An 18922-nucleotide genomic window follows, 5' to 3' on the forward strand; every position below is an offset into this window, starting at 1 on the left:
AAAACCTTTGGTTACTCTGAACATGTATTTAAAGTTATTAATAATTATTATTTTATTATTACTAACTGTTATTAAATCGTTACTATACCACTTCCGAAAAGCTTTTCCAGTAGTGTGTTAATGTAGGTTGAAAGTTTTTTTTTTATTATTTTCTGATACAAATCTATCTACAGGATCTAAATCAGAAGTTTGTTCCCCGTGTCTTTTCTATGTTTACCTTAATATTGTTCAGTAAGTAACGACACGCTCTTCATCTGAGGTTTTATTTTCTATTTACTAAGACCTGCCAATGACCATAAGTCCTAATTTGTAAAACCATTACATTTAAAGGGGTCTTCTTTTTCACTTGACTGTAAATCTGTAAGTGTATTTCAGCATCTTAATAATAATTCCTAAAAGGATAATTCCTTTTGAAAGTGATTTGAGCTGAAATTCATTTTACATGTCGAATAAGAATATGTGTAACTCAACATCCTACAGATAATAAAAAGCTAAATGATTAATTAATTTGTCTTTCTTCAACAGCCACTGTATGTTTTCATGAAAAGGTGGTGGCAACCGATGGGCAGAATATCACCATTCCCTTCAATTTTTCTCACCTGGAGAGGGCCGATCAAGTAAAAGTACATTTCGAAGGGATAAACAAAACAAAATTGGTAGGAGAGCTTTGTTTCAAGAATGATTCCTGTGATTATATGGAACCAGATGGAGTCTTCCTGAAAGTTGAAGGAGAGAGACTGTCCCTAATTCTTCTAGAGATAAACTCTTCAAGACAAGGCAATTATACAGTGATTGTCCTTATTGGAGAGAAAACTGATAAACGGTCTTTTACACTTCTTGTCAGTAAGTTTATTACAATAATTTGCCTTTTTTTCCACACGGATTATGTGAAAAAAAAAAGTGTTTATCAAGTATTTTTAAAAAAGGGAGGAAAAAGTCTGAATGTGCCATTTGAAAAGCACTTATCAAATCACTGTTTTTAGAGTATCTGTAATTTATAATCGCAAAAATAGATTCATTTTTCAGACTTTTCAACTTTTCAGAGTTGGGGGAAAAAAAGAAAACATCCCAAATGTGAATTTGTTTTGTTTTTTTTATCAAGTGTTTAGAGTGGCTGTAGTATTGGAAACCAGGAAATAGGGCTGGACGATATGGCAAAATTTATATCGCGATATATTTCGGTTGATATGATATAATTCCGATATCGATATGGGCAATATTAAAAAGCCAGGAAAAAACTGGCAAGAATGCACACAATGGATGTCTTTACCCACAATTGTCTGCAAACTGAATTCGCAAAGTCTATAATAACATTCAGGCTCCTTTTTTTTTTTTACTTTAAATAAAAACAGTACAAAAAATAATGTCTACTTTTTATTTGTATATAGTCTTTATAAACCAGAAATTTGAAATAAACTTTCAAATAAATAAAACTCAGACTCAGCTATAATTCCAAAATGAATGTCTAATAATTATAGAATATTAATGATGATGAAAATGACAATAATACTAACAATGAATTACATTTCTCATTAGATGCTGCGTTGAATGTGCTTGTATGTGAGTTATATGCTATAAAAAGTCTGTTTCTTTATGAAAAATATAATTATGGTTTGCATCAAACAAAAATGAAGCATTGCAGTAAGAAATATTTATTTTGCACTATTGTTTTTATATTTATGTCAATCTAATAAAATTACTGCTACAAAACAAATGAAATATTATAATAAATCATTCAATTCAATGCTAAAAGCTGCAAAGCAGTCATCAGTAACTAAATAAAAAACAATATACATCTCAAGAAGTAACGGACAAAAGAAAGTAAAGTCTCACTTCTCTCTAAAAGTATGGGTTTGTGTGATTTTAAATGCTCAGTTTCCTTATGAGCTGATATTCATTTTTCTGTTTGTGGAATAAATTAGGTGAGTCAGCCGACCAATATATGAGCAGGATTTCTGTGACAACCGCCGGCACAATACCGCTCTTTGTTATGAGCTGCAGTTTTAATGTAAACTTAGTAAAGGCAAGGCGATGCCTTTGCTTTATTGGCAATGATGCAACGCATCGAGATTTGGGCACCTTCTCCGAAAATGCTTGATTGATCTCAGCTGGCAGATCAACATGCTGTACATGTCATGATCACTGTCATCTGTGCCTTTATATGCAAGTTTATGTGGGGTTTGCAGACCTGTGTGCTTTTCACTCTTCAGCCTTTTGCATTTCCCGGCGGTCACAAAAGCTCCGTCATCTGACAGCAGAAACCTTGAGTGATTGACAGCTGATATTAACCAATATAGTGGCATGGAAGAAGGATTCAGCACGCTTTAGAAAAAATCTAAATAGGTTGCACTACAACCATTAGACGCAGTCGCACACATACTCCTAAATATATTATGAGGTCGCATAGATTGAATTTCGGACGGATATTTTTATTGTAATACAAGAAATGGGTTTAAAACTCATATCACCGTTATTGAAAAAAAATCTTCCGCAATATATATTGATATCAAATTATTGTCCAGCCCCACCAGGCAACCAACACTAAACAACGCAAGCATCAGGGCTTAATTTGTGTCGGAACACTCTGGATCCAGCAACTTTGAAATCAGATCCTGATTTTACCAATCCCCTCCTCAACCACCCTCTTTTTACTTTTACTTTCTTTCCCAACTTCCCAACCCTCTTCACTTTCATCCACGACAAATTCCCCTGCTCTGCACTTTTGTCCACGAAATTGGGATGCGGTGACACGCAGTCAAATATTTCCCTGAACAGATCTGCCACTTTTGGCGGTCATAAACAATCATAAAATCCTCGTGCTGCAGGAATTTAGAGTGCACTCGCACTTCTCAAACGATCTGGGAAACAGGCCTGGGCACGTTCGGATAGCATTGTGTGACTAGGCCCTAAGTCAGCGTTCATCCAGCAAATGTTTTCCCATCTGCGGTTAACTGTTGTTAACCAATATATATATATATATATCTCCAAAACTCGTTTGCCATGCAATACTTCAAATGCACATTAAGGCCCAATCCCAGTTCTATTTTTGAACCCCTACCCCTTCCCCTTGGCCTTTACAACCGAGAGTGAAGGGGATGGGCTTCAAAATTTATGCCTAAGAATTAGGACAGCACTACAGCACCTGCACACGTCATCATGTCATCGCAATCTCTTGCTTCATATGAGATCAGACAATGGCTACTGCTCTAGTGATTACTGTTGTGTAATTTTTTGGTATTTATCTTCAGGAAATCACTGAAGGCATATATTATGTTATCATAATGATCTAATGTGACAATAAGATCATAACTGTACTGTGTATTTAACACAGTGGCCATATTCATCTATGTAAACGCACGGAAACAACATTAACATTATAGCAGACAATGTAAAAAGCTCTTTCCCAGCCACTAGACTTTTCTGCAAGGGTAATTGAGTGTCATCGAGTGTCAATGTTGTGGGAGTTATTATTATGGATAATAGATCGTAAATTTAGCGGTTTTTATTTTATAGGTTTTTTTTTAAGCATGACTGTACAACACGCAGTTTGAATATACCAAAACGTGTTTGTTTGTTGTAAACGTTTGTAATAATGACAAAAAATATAAGTTTGTGGATCTCCTTACTTTTCTGGGTGCAGTGATTCTGCCGCGGTGGTTGGTGTATTCTGAAAAATTTTCTTACCCCTTGGTTTCGAGTGTGGTCCTGAAAAATCTTTATTTAAAGGGGCATTTACCCCTTCCCCTAAGCCCTATGCCTTCAAGCTAAAGAGAATTGGGGTAATGGGAAGGGCAAAGGGGTAGAATTGGGATTGGGCCTAACACAGCATGATGAAAACTCAGCTCTTGACTTGGGATTGAGAAGTTTCATTTCCCTAAATTCTTTCCTCTTTTTTTTTTTTTTTTTTTTTTGTCGTTTTACAGAAACACCATTTTCCTCAAGTACAATTCCACCACATTCTCCAACATCAGAATCTCCAACCTCATCTAATTACCTGTGGTTGTACTTCCTACTACTACTACTACTACTTCCTCTGTTGATTTATGGGATTTGGCTCCTTCTGAAACAGCGAAAGGCAAGTACTATTTATTTACTATATAAAAATTAAAGCAGCAATACAGTCCAAAGATCTGTTAAGCAGGAAATAATGTAACAATTGTATTAAAGGGACATTTTACTCAAAATCCACAGAAGACTTACTTTTTCATTTGTGTTGCACACAAAACAATATATTTTGAAGAATCCAAGTAACAAGTAGCCATTGACTGAATTATATTTTATATGATTCGAGTTTATTAGTATTAACAATATGTATTGTTTCAAAGCAGTATGTCTTACACATTGCACCAAATGAATAATTTATTTTAAAGGCTAATGCATATAATAATAGTTAAAATGAAACTCTTTGAATAGTCTATGAATTTCTACTTAAGGGAGTATATGCTGTTATGTAATATATAATGGCATTTAGTCACACATTTGTGTTTTTTCTTCAAGTAAAGTGCTCGTTTTATTATATATATTTGTGTGTGTGTTCATATACATACACATACATACACACACACACACACACACACACATATATATATATATATATATATATATATATATATTAATGGTGGGTCGTTATTGGCTCTAACATGCTGGGTTAACGTGAGACTCTTATCGCGCAATAAAGAAAAATATTGCCGTTAATATATTCTCAAAGTTGGGTTGGGAGCTGGGTTTATTCTACGCAAGCTATAATTATTTTCATCTTGATATATTAGTGCGGATATACACCTGACCGGTGAGTCGTCTGACAAAAAAAAATGCCCTTCTGAATCAAATCAGCAGGATGCCCTTTTCTGGATCTGTCACTTACTTCAAAGACACTACTGACTACGCTTACATGGACATCTGTAATCTGTAAAATATTACTTACTGTCATCATGGCAAAGATAAAATAAATCTGTAATTAGAGATGAGTTAATAAAACTATTATGATTAGAAATGTGTTGAAGAAATCTGCTCTCTGTTAAACAGAAATTGGGAAAAATAAACAGGGGCGCTAATAATTCAGGGGGGCTAATAATTTACTGTATATACAGTTGAAGTCAGAATTATTATCCCCCTTTGAATTTTTTTCTTATTTTAAAAATATTTTTCAAATGTTGTTTAACAGAGCAAGGAAATTTTCACAGTATGTCTGATAATATTTTTTATCGAATAAGGGGGGCGAATAAGTCTTACTTCAACTGTACATCAGTGTAAAACCTATGACTGGTAGGAAAACATTTCTGCAATGGTGTACTGTACATGGGTCCCCTGTGCTATGTTGATATGGCCTCTTTTGGCTTTAACAAACTTATCCCTCAGGTTTTTCCAAACCTTTTAACAAAAATTTTCCTCTTTTCCACAACTGTTGCAATTTCTAGCCAAGAATTATTGATCATCAGGGCCCGGTTTTTCAAAAGGTTTAATCCGGATAAAATTGATCCAGATTTAGTAATTCTGTTTTTGCGATCCGTGATCACGTAATCCAGCTTACATTTTGAGCCAGTTTTTCAAAGCAACATTGGATTGGATCAATCTGATCCGGATAGGAAATTTTCAGGATCACTAAATCTGGATAACCAGCGCTCAAACAGGATAGGACATCACAATGTAGAACTATAGATATGTAAAGAGCGACAAGTAGAATAGTCAGCATGGGGCCAATATAACTTTATTTTTATTTGAAATGAAAACTAAAAAAAATTAATAATAATTAAAATAATAATAAATAATAAAAACAAGAAAAACCCCACCCCATCCTCTTTCAGCAGTCCACTCATCTGAGATCTACAACACTGAACATTGAGGATATTTATAATAAGTTTCAAATATAGATGTAAATAAAAAAAGACTTAATGTCAAAAACTCCACAATAATTTCAGACTTCCTCATCTGATGTGGAGAGAGCAGCTTGTCTGAGTGCAGCCTTTAGGAGGCGGATCTCAAGTCATTGGCCTTGGTTTGTTGCAGTTTGGTCAGAGTCAGTTGTTCCTCTGCCAGATGAAGCTGTGCTGCTGCTCTTTCAGTCTCTTTTTGCAATTGTTGAAAGTGATTTCAAAAATCAGCGATTGCCATTCTTTGCATTTTTATTTTTGATTATTCTGTAATCATTGCATGCATCACTAATAAATATTCTAAACACAAAAATATTTTCCATTGTGTTGTGTATATATATATATATCAATTAGTGACAGAATAAAATATATTGTTTTTGGTCAGTTTTGACAGCTGTTTGGGGGATTATTTTATAAGGCCAAACTCTTTCTGCTTTGCTGTAGGCCTATACTGAAAGGCTGAATAAGTTAAAGCCTATAATCACTATAGCCTGACAGATGAACAAATAAAAATAAAATCTTATGAATAAATAGTATATCTCGTAAGATTTTAAGTTTTTATTACATTTTGAACATGAAATCCACGCTAAATCCACCCTTCTGATGGGATCAGTTTAATCCAGGTTTTTTAGATCAAAGTGATCCAGATCCTACAAAAAAGGTCTGAAAAACCCAAACTAAAGGTTTGATCCGGATCCAATTAGGTAATCCATTTTTTTCTTTTGAAAAACCCATTTTCAAGATTTGATCCAATCCCTTATCCAAAATCCTAGTGGATTACTTTTGAAAACCCGGGCCCAGGTTATATCCATGATCAGGGATCACAAAGATGTCTGTACAGTCATCTTGTTTGACAAACTCTCTTCAAAGTGTTTCATATTCAACTCAAATCAAACACTGTTCGCTCAGGTCTCAAAAAGACCATGCGCTCCGCCAGCCGAAATCATGTCATGCGCACCCAAAGCGAACCTCAGCAAACTCCGCTATGACGTCACATTCACCGCGCACATTCAAGCAATGCATTCTAGCGGACGCGTCGACAATAAGCCAGGCTTGATGCAGAAGTATAAATCAGCCTTTAGCATTAAGATTTCTCTCTATTCCTCAATAATAATTCATCTCAGCAGCTTTGCAGACATGCTTTTAATAGAAAAGTCTTTTGTACTGCTTTTTAGAAAAACTTGTAGTGGTAACATTAAAATGTTTTGTGAATGCGGGTCCTGGCCTAATGTACGAACATGAATTTCATAAAGTCTATTGTACTTTAACTTCAGTGAGGCCTACCATTGTAAGTTGTTTGATGTTTTTCTTTACAGACCCAGGCATGTTCCCAAATACATGCAGGGAATGGACACGTTTCTTTCCATTCTTGCGACGGTTCCTCAGAAGAACAAACTTGAAAGACTGCTAAACAGAGAACTTGTCCTGTGAGAAATGAGAATCTGCCTTCTTCCTGATACTTACGTGACCTTCACACATTTTTTACAGGACATTGATTTAAATATTCATTCATTTTCCTTGGGTTCACGCCCTTTATTCAGCAGAACCATTCTAGCACATGTTTTACACAGCGGCAACTTCCAGCTGCAACCCAGTGCTGGGAAACAAACACACTCATACTTTTAATATATTAATATAATTTAAAAACATAGCATTAATACATAAGGATATTTTAACTGCACATAAGCTGAATTTGATGCTAATATTAACTGTTCTTAAGCTTTTCTTTTCACCTTTAATATCTGAGAGGGCTGGCTGACCTTGCTTCGCTTTATTTTAAATGTACCGTTTACTGTAATAGTTTAAGCTGCTTTTTTGCTAACCTTTTTTGCCATTATTTGCACAACTCTTTGCCTTTACCCAAAGATTGCAAGTAGAATTTAATCATGTTGCCTTCACATTTCTGTGGTGCCTAAAGAGTATGAAATACAACCTCAAAGAAGTCTTTTGCATTAGACATAAATAAATTAAACCAGTGGCCAGCAGCACACCTAATTTAAAATAAACTGGATTCTTAGGGAATGACATAAATATTAAAAATCATATCAAATAGGAGTAATTCCTTTCTCTGATCATTTCGAATAATCATGTTATTTGTGCACATATAAATGCAATCATTGTTTTTAAACGATCAATCAGCTGAAACCAATTGTTGGACATTACATTTGTGTACCCTCGCTAAATATCCCACGTATGCTGTCCTTATTAGGCACTGCCTTGTTTAGACTAGTTTTAAAATTTGATGAAATTATTGTATTTGCTTACATCTGATAAAAATCCAGTCATATTTAAGAGAACCATGCCAACATTGAACACATCCACTTAGGGCTGGGCGATAATTCGATATCGATAATTATCACGATATAAAGTTTTTCGATAAAACGATAATGACAATTCGATAATTGCTCGATAATTTTTATGCATTATGCGTAACGTGGCGCAAGCATTTTGCAGCCTGCCCTTCCGGATGCCACACGCCGTACAAGTTTACAGCCATACAGTGTTAGTTGCACTGAAAGGAGTAAGAAATAAATAAGGTAAAAAGGTCAGAGTCACAGACATTGTTGACAAGAAACATCACTAGACTTCATGAGCTACTTAGTTTTTCGCTATCCGACACAAAACAGAGCAACGTGCACCGCAAACTGCTTAGACGACTCGTGTCATCAAATGCAGGCAACATCACGACCTGTTTCACCATGTAAAACAAGATCACCCTTATAAAGATGCTAAGAAATTAAAGAACTAAACAAGTGTTAGTAAACCAATGCAGCTACCCAGCAGAGTCATCGTTTTCGAAAGCCTTGCTTTACGAGAAACCCCCCCCCCCCCCCCCCCCCCCACTTGATGCTTGCTGTAAACTACAGCCTGCATCATTGAAGGGTATTTATTAAGACAATAATAGGATCTTTTGATGTCAAGCTTATGTTTATTAAAATATTTGTTTTGAAATCTGTAATACCACTGTTGTCAATATGACATATTAAAAATGCTGCAAATATATGACAGACGTTTACAACAGCAGTGGATCATTAATTAAATCCTTTTTTTCCTCGGAGCGATCGAAGCATCATCCACACACAGTTGTTTAAGGCTGGCACGAAGTAAATAAATATAAACACGTTTTCAAGGAAATATATCTTTTTGAAACGAATTTCGTTTTGTATAATGTGTAACTTAATTTTGATGTATATTTTGTTGGTCAGTTATCTACTGCATAAACAAGAGGAACGAATAACAGCGCTTTAACACAAGCCCGCTATATGCTTTAGCGCCAAAGCAGTTCATCAAACTATTTTCACGGTTTCATTTTAATTCATAAACTAAGCGCGGTCTGAGCAGCATGAACTGGACAGTCTTTTCGCAGCACTGATAGATTTCTTGGGTTACCTCGGAAGAATAAACTTGGATGGAGCTCAGAAGCTCTGTGTAAATGGAGAGGCTCCCCGGCTGGCTCCCCACATGTTTTCGTTGTGATGAGGGATTTGTAAAATGAAAATTTGTCTGTCAGACAAATTTGGTTAAAACACGCGCGGATATATCGGAGATATGGGCATAACAAGGTTTTATGCGACCTGCAATATGGGATGTAAAGAGGGTGACAGCATAAGTAAGGTAAACTGCACACACTTGATGATGTAATGCGTGAATGCGTCTCAGTGCAAAGCATAACTTAACCTTTACATGTTCATGCTTAATCAGTCATCAATAAGGTCTATCAATTAAAGCGTTATCGACAATAGATCAAGTAATCATTAGCATCCCTAAATAAAATACATTAATGTATATTTCACCCTAAATTCACCATATTCACCATTAAATGAGAGTTAATCCAAAACTGAAAATTATGTGACTTAACTCGCGTTGTTCCAAATCTTTTTTTTTTTTTTTTTTCCTGATGTTGAACAATAGTATCCAATAACTTGTAGGTAATGTCTTTGGTTGTTGAAAACTTGAACAAGTAAATGCTGAATTAAGATTGTTATTTTGTTTATTATTTATATTGTCAGACAGCTAAAACATTTCACTAATTGTGTTAAATCAGCTGCACAAAGCCATTGGCATGCTGAAAATCGTATATATTTAATAGATATAAAGATTTTACATTTATCATGATAAATATCGATATCGACTGATATGAAAAAAATATCATGATCATTTTTTTTTTGCCATATCGCCCAGCTCTACATCCACTGCTACCAATACAGCAGTGTTTAATTGTATTACATCACTGGATGTATTATATTTTAGCTTATTTCAGTTATTTACTTTTTTATTCTGATTGTCTCATTTCATGCAAAAGCACACATTGAATTGTTTTGCCTAAAATTGAAAAAGAAAAATTAAGTTTTTCCCGTCTTATCAACGTGTGTGGTTGTTTGCCTTATAGAGTTGAAGTCAGAATTATAAGCCCCCCTTTAATTTTTTTTTTTTTTTAATATTACCCAGATAATGTTTAACAGCATGGAAAATTTTCACTGTATGTCTGATAATATTTTTTCTTCTGGAGAAAGTCTTATTTGTTTTATTTCGGCTTAAATAAAAACTGTTTTTAATTTTTTAAACACCGTTTTAAGGTCAAAATTATTAGCCCCTTTAAGCTATTTTTTTCTTGATAGTCTACTGAACAAACCTTTATTATACAATAACTTGCCTAATTACCCTAACCTGCCTAGTTAACCTAATTAACCCTTTAAATGTCACTTTAAGCTCTATAGAAGTGTCCTGAAAGTTATGTAGTAAAATATTATTTACTGTTATCATGACAAAGATGAACTAAATTAGTTTTTAAAAATGAGTTATTAAAACTATTATGATGAGAAATGTGTTGACAATCTGCTCTCTGTTGGGGGACAAAATAAACAGGGGGGCTAATAAGTGACTTCAACTGTATCAGTATTTTATTTATTCAATTGTTTGTTAAATAAAATCTTTTTTTTGTTAATTTAAATGGTTGTCTGTTTTTTTATGAAGCGTTACATCACATGTAATTTCTTGTTTGCTTTTTAGTATGTCTGTGCAAAATGTTTTATATTTGCGCTATATTTTAGGGCTGCACGATATATGGTTTCAGCATCGATATTGCAATGTGATCATTCGCAATAGTCATATCGCATTGCTCTGCAATGTAGTTGGGATTATAGTTGACTAGATGTTACAGTTAACAACATAGTGGAGTCATTTCAGATTTTTACCTATAGAGTGAAAGTTTATTATTTGCATGTTTTTAAGAACGGACTGTTAGAATTTGAAGCAAATTTCAGCCATTTGGTCACAATAAATTAAACATTTGTAGCTTAAAGATTAATTCTACCTTTTAGAATTATTTACTCAAAACGATACAGTGATGTTATTAATAATAATATTACAGTTTTTCTTGTTTTATTTTTCATTTTCTGAAAGCATGTCTCATTTTGTCAGAACTCTACACACAAATCACAAAACACACACACATTGGGGAAAACCCTTCAATTCTCCTGCAAAATGAAACTTTACGTTCAAAACAATGTGATTTCTTCTCAAAATGGTCTTGTTTTCAAATGACACACACAAGCCATCACATCAATAGACAATTATAAGATCAGTTGAACACTGATGTGCTTAATATAAAACACTATGGCCACTTCTTCTCCATTTATCTTCTTCTCCAATTTTATTATAATTACTTACTGTCAGCCTTTTTAGTTCAGTGTAATACACTACAGACAGACAGTACATAGGCCTGCAGAAGTGCATTGTAAAATATTTCAGAATTTTGTTTTATACAAAACACACAAATACCAAATATATTTTACTGTATTTTCCCCACAAAAACAATGTACACAGTGTTCATGCCAACCAACACAAAGTTGCACATAAAGTGGTCTACATGTACCATCAACAGAAGTATTTACAGAATACAGTTACAGTAAAAATAAAAAAATAAACAACACTGCATTCTCTTTTCTGTTTTGGTCTAGCCAGATGTGTAAGTTCCCTTTGCAATTGTGAAGCCAATTATTTTTTCCCCATCCAACCTGGCCGTCTTCAGTCTACAAAGCAAAAGAAACTGAAATAATTTTATATATTTATTATTAGCATCATATACATAAAAACAGACATCTCCGGTCATCACTTTATCAGATGAAGCTGAACTGAACAGAATCATTGCCTTGCAAGCAATGTTGGATGTGCCTCTGCTTACAATTAGTTGCAACATAGGCTCATTTTGAAAATGTATCCCTATATACATTTGCGGAGATCGCAAATAATGTAGCCAGAAGTACATATGGCTGCATTTCATCTTTAAAACTAATGCTGGTACTTTTCGCGCTACCAGCTGACCTCTTACCTTTGTAAAGATATAATAAATATAAGTATGCTTTTTAAAACTCAGTTGGGTTTAGGTAAGTGAGTGATCGGGTCAATCGGTGCTTTTTAAAATGATATCGATTGGGTTTAGGACAGGAGGAAGGTGCGTCAGTCGATTGGCAGGTAAGTCAGTTGACATTCAGTTTTCAGAATGAGCCTAATAGTCTATATTTTTAGCCAAAATTGCAAATGTGCCTTTTCTGTTAAACTTTTATCCCAATTGTCAAACTTTAATTCTGGTCCCCATACTCCCAGGAGAAATGCTTGTGTGATGTAATTTTTTGTTGATTATTATTAGCTTTAATTGGCCAGTGTGCTTCCCCATAGCAATTGTAAACATTGTTAACTTGCAGCAGGAATCCCACACTGCCCTTATTTTGGAAGCATAATTTTTCATTACTTATAATAAACACATAGTCATATTCAATAGCCTATTAATAAATTACGTAAAAAATGTATATACTGTTAATTTAAATTGTCATCATTTTATAAAGAAATTATTTGCATAATTTTTCATTACTTAGACCATAATAAAGACATACATTTAATACTTTTTAATGCAACAAATAAATATTGTTATTTAATCTTTTGTGGAAAAAAAATTGCCTATAGCAGTGGTTCTCAAACTTTTTTCACCAAGTACCACCTTAGAAAAAAATTGTCTCTCCAAGTACCACCTTACGAGGCTATTTTTTAACCAGTATTAAAAAATTGCGTTGTAGGCCTAATTAAGCAGCTACAGGTGTGCACAGTTTAAAAATGATGCAAATTCCTATTATTAAGAATATGTATTAATGTCAGTCACTTTAAACATTTGAAATAGTCTGAACATTACCTGTGCTTGCAGATAAAAAAAAAGTTTTAGTTAAAATGTTCTTTTTCAAAGTTCATAAAAAATGACCTGTTCTTAAAAAGTAAAAAGAAAACTGCTGTATTTAAATCTCAAGAATTCATAGTAGCCTTATGAATATAGGCTATGTGTCAAGTTCCTACACTTTCAGACAAATCTTGAAATATATGTTAAATGTACATATGACAAGGTTCATACAGGCACAGCCTAATGAAAATCAAGGAATTTTAAGCACTTTTTCCAGCACCCTCACACACACTCAGCCCCGCCCCGCTACTGAAATGACGCGCAAGCCAATTGTAACAGAGCAGTCCTCTCAAGACACCTATGGAAGTTGTAGCGTGCAGTTCTTTCAAACAGGCTCTAACGTTAGATATTAAAAAGATAGGATAGATAGCCCAATACGTTTTTTTTACATTTTCATCAAAGATGGACCACTTAATCTTGCTCTTTAAATTCACGGGTATGTATAAATTTATTTATATAACATTTTCAATGCTCTTCGTTATTTTTGAACAAATTTCTTTTGCACTTACTTATTCGTCGGAGGCTTTAACTAGATTGTTCTCGTTGTGTGAGATTAGTATAGCCTGTATGTATATTTTGATTGTATCTCATAAATAGAGTTTGTTTGTAAAATGTTCTTTTTGGCGGCTGGAACAAAAAATGTTATGGGGGTACAAAAAAACTAAAATTCAGTGATGGAGGACCACACCAAAAGAGTATTAACAGAGACTAATAACACACTAAACTGAGAAAGCACTAACTACGTGAATACATATGATAAACAAAGTCTTTTGAAAGTAGCCTAGTTTAAAAAAACAAAAACGATGACATTTGGAAACAAAAAAAAACTGCACAAACACACGCATGTGTATGTCAGCAGTACGGTTACAGCGCCCTCTAGTATGGGTAAGTTGTAATAAGCGTGTATAGTGACATCACTCGTAGAAGAAGTGCAAAAAAGGTGGAGCTCAAGCTTAAGCTCCCCCTCTCTGGAGCTCAGCTCTCCTCAAATGGCTCTGCAGCGAGCACCACTTGCCCAGGCGCCCACAGCAGAGTTAACGAAGCATTGCAGTATGGCGAGTGGATAGTGCCACGGATAACCGATTGAAGGAGACTGTCGTGTAGGCTACATATTATGTCTAGAATTAATATGTGTAGAAAATGAATTTAAGATGTTTAGATTGCTACGTGTGCCCACTCACAAATTTTTAAAGTGCGACAAATAAATACCGTTAACAAAAAATATAGGTAGATTTAAAATCAGAGCAAAATCAATTCAGAAAATCTTTTAACCTTACGAAGACCGAAGGCTAGGCTAATAGCTGATTTTTTTTACAGTGCACTGTATTCGATTTATCCATTTTGTTTAAGGCTACCCCTATAGTTAACACACAGCTTTTCTCACAATCCGATTTTTTTAGTTGATCATTGGCTACTAAGTTTTTAGTATATGATTTCAAAATGTAACTAACCTGAAAAAATTATCCGGCAGCGAAAAGGTGGGCACTTTCAAATATCAGTCACATGTCAAAATCACACGTCATGTATATGTCATGTCAAAGCAAAAATTATTTGTTTTTTATTGCCCCCTTGGGGTTAGATTAAAACATCACAAGTTTTAAAGAATATCCTCGGCTTAGTTTATATAAAATTATTAGTAGGACATTTTGAACACTTTTTAACTTCCACACTGGAGTTAAACTACAGAAACAATTAATAATTTTCTTTAAGAAAATAAAATTCTATACTTTTTTTTTTTTACCACAAAAGATTGCATTCCAGATCTAGTGCAAGATGAGCCAATTCAGGGTTGAATTCAGATCAATTGGCCACTTTCCTTGATCATCGCCTCTGTGGCAAAAAGTGTCCCAATTGACCTTAATTCACCACTATTCTTTTTTTTAACAAAATAATTGATCGTTTGGTTTTCCCTCTGCTACATGGGATCAGTATTTATAGCTATTTGAAGCTATATTAGTCTGCATTTTGGAAATTCAAACCTGAACAAAGAAAAACCCAGGAATGTTTTTGTCATCAAAACATTTCTTTTCAGCTAAATAAATAAATAAATAAATTAGCATCATGGGTTAGTAAATCAACATGAAATGTTAATTCTTCTAGAAGTGAAGTCTCGAGATGGCACCGTGTGTCCATTATTGTTTATGTGTTTGTTTATGCAGGATCTGTTATCTGTGAAATGCTGTCAGTGTTCTTTCTGAATGTCCGGAGGATGCTGACTTCTCTTTTCTGCTGTGGAGGTAGGTTTCATCATTCAGTAATGTTTATTAATACTCACCATAATGGTCAAACCATAAAGGAAATAATGAGAGTAACTTAAGACTAACTTAAGAGTAACTTAAGAGAGTAACTTAAGACTAACTTATTTTAAAGAAAGCTTATTTGATCTGTCATTTTCATCTTTCTTAAATTTGCAGCCAATAATGGGAACACAGAAGAGAATCTGCCTCTGTCTGTTGAGGAGACTGCGTTCACTGGTCCAATTTCATTCTTATGATGAAGAAGAGGAAAACAACCAATTACAAGTCATGGATCCCCTCCCCTGCTAAAAAAGCTTAAACCATACAATCTAAGCTGGTTACCTGGTTTTAGCTGGTCGACCGAGGGCTTTTGGCCATTTTCAGGCTTGTGTATACAGAATGTGTACATTTAAATACGTAATTTCAAAACCAGAACATTACCATTAAAATATAATAGTTTTAAGCTTCATATACCAAATAATATGCCATTTCAAAATGTATTTTAGGGTCCATTTTTAATTTCACAATAAAATGGGCATGGAGGTCTAAAGGATGGAGGTTTTAACCCATGCTTGGTCAAATATAGACAAATCGAGTGTTTGTTTGTTTTTTAATTTAATTTACTTGACATTTCTTTAACTATTGACAGACACATTGAGGTAAAACCACCCAGTATTTTAGAATAGAACGACTGCATTAAAAATAGAGTAAATTAAATATAACTTATTAACACATGAGAAGTCTGATAACAAGATTTCATTCATTCATTCATTCATTTTCTTCTCAGTTTAGTCCCTTAATCTGAGGTCTCCACAGTGGAATGAGCCGCAAACTTATCCAGAATATGTTTTACGCAGCGGATGCCTTTCCAGCTGCAATCCATCACTGGGAAACACCCACACAGTCCCATTCACACACATACACTACGCACAATTTAGCCTACCCAATTTCCCATGTCTTTGGAGTGTGGGGGATAGCGGAGCAACCGGAGGAAACCCACGCCAACACAGGGAAAACATTCCCTATATATGGAACAATTGCATTTAAAAATAGAGTAAATAATAAACATAGCTTATGTACAGTATCGTGTTATGTCCTCCACTGGTAGGCTAATTAGCACACGAGGAGTCTGATAACCTGTGCCCGATTTTTCAAAAGTAATCCACCAGGATTTTGGATAAGTGATTGGATCAAATCTTAAAAATGGGTTTTTCAAAAGAAAAAACGGATTACCTAATCGGATTAGATCACGTAATCCAATCTTGGTTTTGATCCGGATCAAACCTTTAGTTTGGGTTTTTCAGGCCTTTTTTGTAGGATCTGGATCACTTCGATCCAAAAAAAAAATGGATTACACTGATCCCATCAGAAGTGTGGATTTCATGCCCAAAATGTAATGAAAACTTTACTAAATTATTAAATAATGCTATTTTTGGATCATGCAGTACCTTACGAGATATACTAGCTATAGTGATAGGCTTTAACGTATTCAGCCTTTCAGTATAGGCCTACAGCAAAGTAGAAAGAGTTTGGCCTCATAAAATAATCCCGCAAACAGCTGTGAAAATTTACCAAAAACAATACATTTTTTCTGTCACTAATTGATATATATATTCATCACAATGGAAAATATTTTTCTTTTTAGAATATTTATTAGTGATGCATGCAATGATAACAGAATAACCAAAAATAAAAAATGCAAAGAATGGCAATGACTTTAGATTTCGCTTTCAACAATTGCAAAAAGAGAGTGAAAGGGCAGCAGCACAACTTCATCTGGCAGAGGAACAACTGACTCTGACCAAACTGCAGCAAACCAAGGCCAGACTTCAGATCTGCCTCCTAAAGGCTGCACTCAGACAAGCTGCTCTCTTCACATCAGATGAGGAAGTCTGAACTTATTGTGGAGTTTTTGACATTAAGTCTTTTTTTATTTACATCTATATTTGAAACTTATTATAAATATCCTCAATGTTCAGTGTTGTAGGTCTCAGATGAGTGGACTGCTGGAAGAGGATGTGGTGGGGTTTTTCTTGTTTTTATTATTTATTATTATTATTATTTATTAAATTTTCTTAGTTTTCATTTCAAATAAAAATAAAGTTATATTGACCCCACACTGCCTATTATATTTGTTGCTCTTTACACATGCCTGTCTATCTACATTGTGATTGAGCGCTGGTTATCCAGATTTAGTGATCCTGAAAAGTTCCTATCCGGATCAGATTGATCAAATCTGATGGTGCTTTGAAAAACTGGCTCAAAAAGTAAGCTGGATTACGTGATCACAGATCGCAAAATCAGGATTACTAAATCCGGATCAATTTGATCCGGATTAAACCTTTTGAAAAACCGGGCCCAGATGATTTATTTTGTATAAATCTGTATACACCGCCATCTTGACGCTTCTTCTCACACACTTCTAACCCTGCAGCGACATCTGGTGTTAACAATATAAATAACAAATATGTGATTCTGGTCTAAAAGTAAGTAGTCTGTGCCTGTGTGTGTATATATGTGTATATGCTTGCTTTTATATTCCTGTCTGTGGGTAACTAAACCTGAATATATAAACCTATATAGAGGTCCCCACAGCTTAACATGGTTTTAAACGTAGCCTACAGAGTGAGGAATTGTGTAAGTGTAAAAGTGTGGTGTTTTCTGTGACGGTTGGTTTTGGGAAAAGAGGACATAGGCTTCATATACAATATACATTCTGTACAGTACAAACATCCTTATAATTTATCATTAAATTATGAAGAGTTCCCCCAGGAAATAGGATGTGTGTGTGTGTGTGTGTGTGTGTGTGTGTGTGTGTGTGTGTGATTTATATTTATTATTTTGTATTTTAATTTGCTATATCACAAAATTTGACAACAAATATACAAAAATGGCCAAGATGAGACTAAAGACTTCATATACTTTGCAGAATCTGCAAATAATTATTTGATTAATATAAGGGAATCATATAATTTTAATGTTATTTTTATTGACCAGACAAAGATATATATATACTGTATATAGGGCATTTGGTATTTCTATGTGGAGTTTCCACGTCTCCCCGTGTTGGTGTGGGTTTCCTCCAGGTGCTCCGGTTTCTCAAAAATTATTTTGCTTGTTCAAACTGCTTAATTAAAATGAGCTGAAACAACACAATTCTTCAGATTTCATTGGGACAACTTAATTTTTTATGTTCAATCCAATTAAATTTGTTAAAAGTGTTAGTTACCTTAATCGATTTGTGTTGGGACAACATGAATGAATTATGTAGAACCCTGCATTTTATTTTTACAGTTTATATATTGATTAAATATGTTATATTTTATATCTATCTATTTCTATTTGTAATTATTCACCGACATCTGTAAGCTGGTTAATAACTGAGTGAGCTCATATTTTTACATTATCTGTATCCATTTCAATTTTAGTAGTTGTGCTTTTTTATTGAGTTATTTGTTTATTAGCTTGCTTGTAGATTTAGTTAATTTAGTCTTTCATCTTCTTATGGTTTACCAAGTTTTCTCATTTTTAAGTGTAGATTGTTCCATCTAAAAAAATCAGATTATTTAAGTTTCTGAAAATAAATA

The 18922-nt window shown here is 34.1% G+C and overlaps 1 protein-coding gene and 1 long non-coding RNA gene across 2 annotated transcripts; both read left to right on the forward strand.

Annotated features, from left to right (window-relative positions):
• The first annotated feature begins 457 nt into the window (after positions 1–457).
• Positions 458–10266, forward strand: LOC147838298 (uncharacterized). Its single transcript, XM_087307962.1, has 4 exons — positions 458–461; positions 526–843; positions 3924–4075; positions 10261–10266. Exons 1-4 carry the CDS (start codon positions 458–460, stop codon positions 10264–10266), a joined length of 480 nt encoding a protein of 159 aa, XP_087164088.1.
• A 2892-nt stretch (positions 10267–13158) lies between these two features.
• Positions 13159–16130, forward strand: LOC100537734 (uncharacterized). The gene is made up of 3 exons (NR_170134.1): positions 13159–13534; positions 15258–15335; positions 15513–16130. It is a non-coding gene; the product is annotated as an uncharacterized LOC100537734 (long non-coding RNA).
• The last annotated feature ends 2792 nt before the right edge of the window (positions 16131–18922 follow it).

Source organism: Danio rerio, chromosome 23 (genome assembly GCF_052040795.2).
Source record: "Danio rerio strain M-AB ecotype USA chromosome 23, GRCz13ab, whole genome shotgun sequence".
Taxonomy (NCBI): domain Eukaryota; kingdom Metazoa; phylum Chordata; class Actinopteri; order Cypriniformes; family Danionidae; genus Danio; species Danio rerio.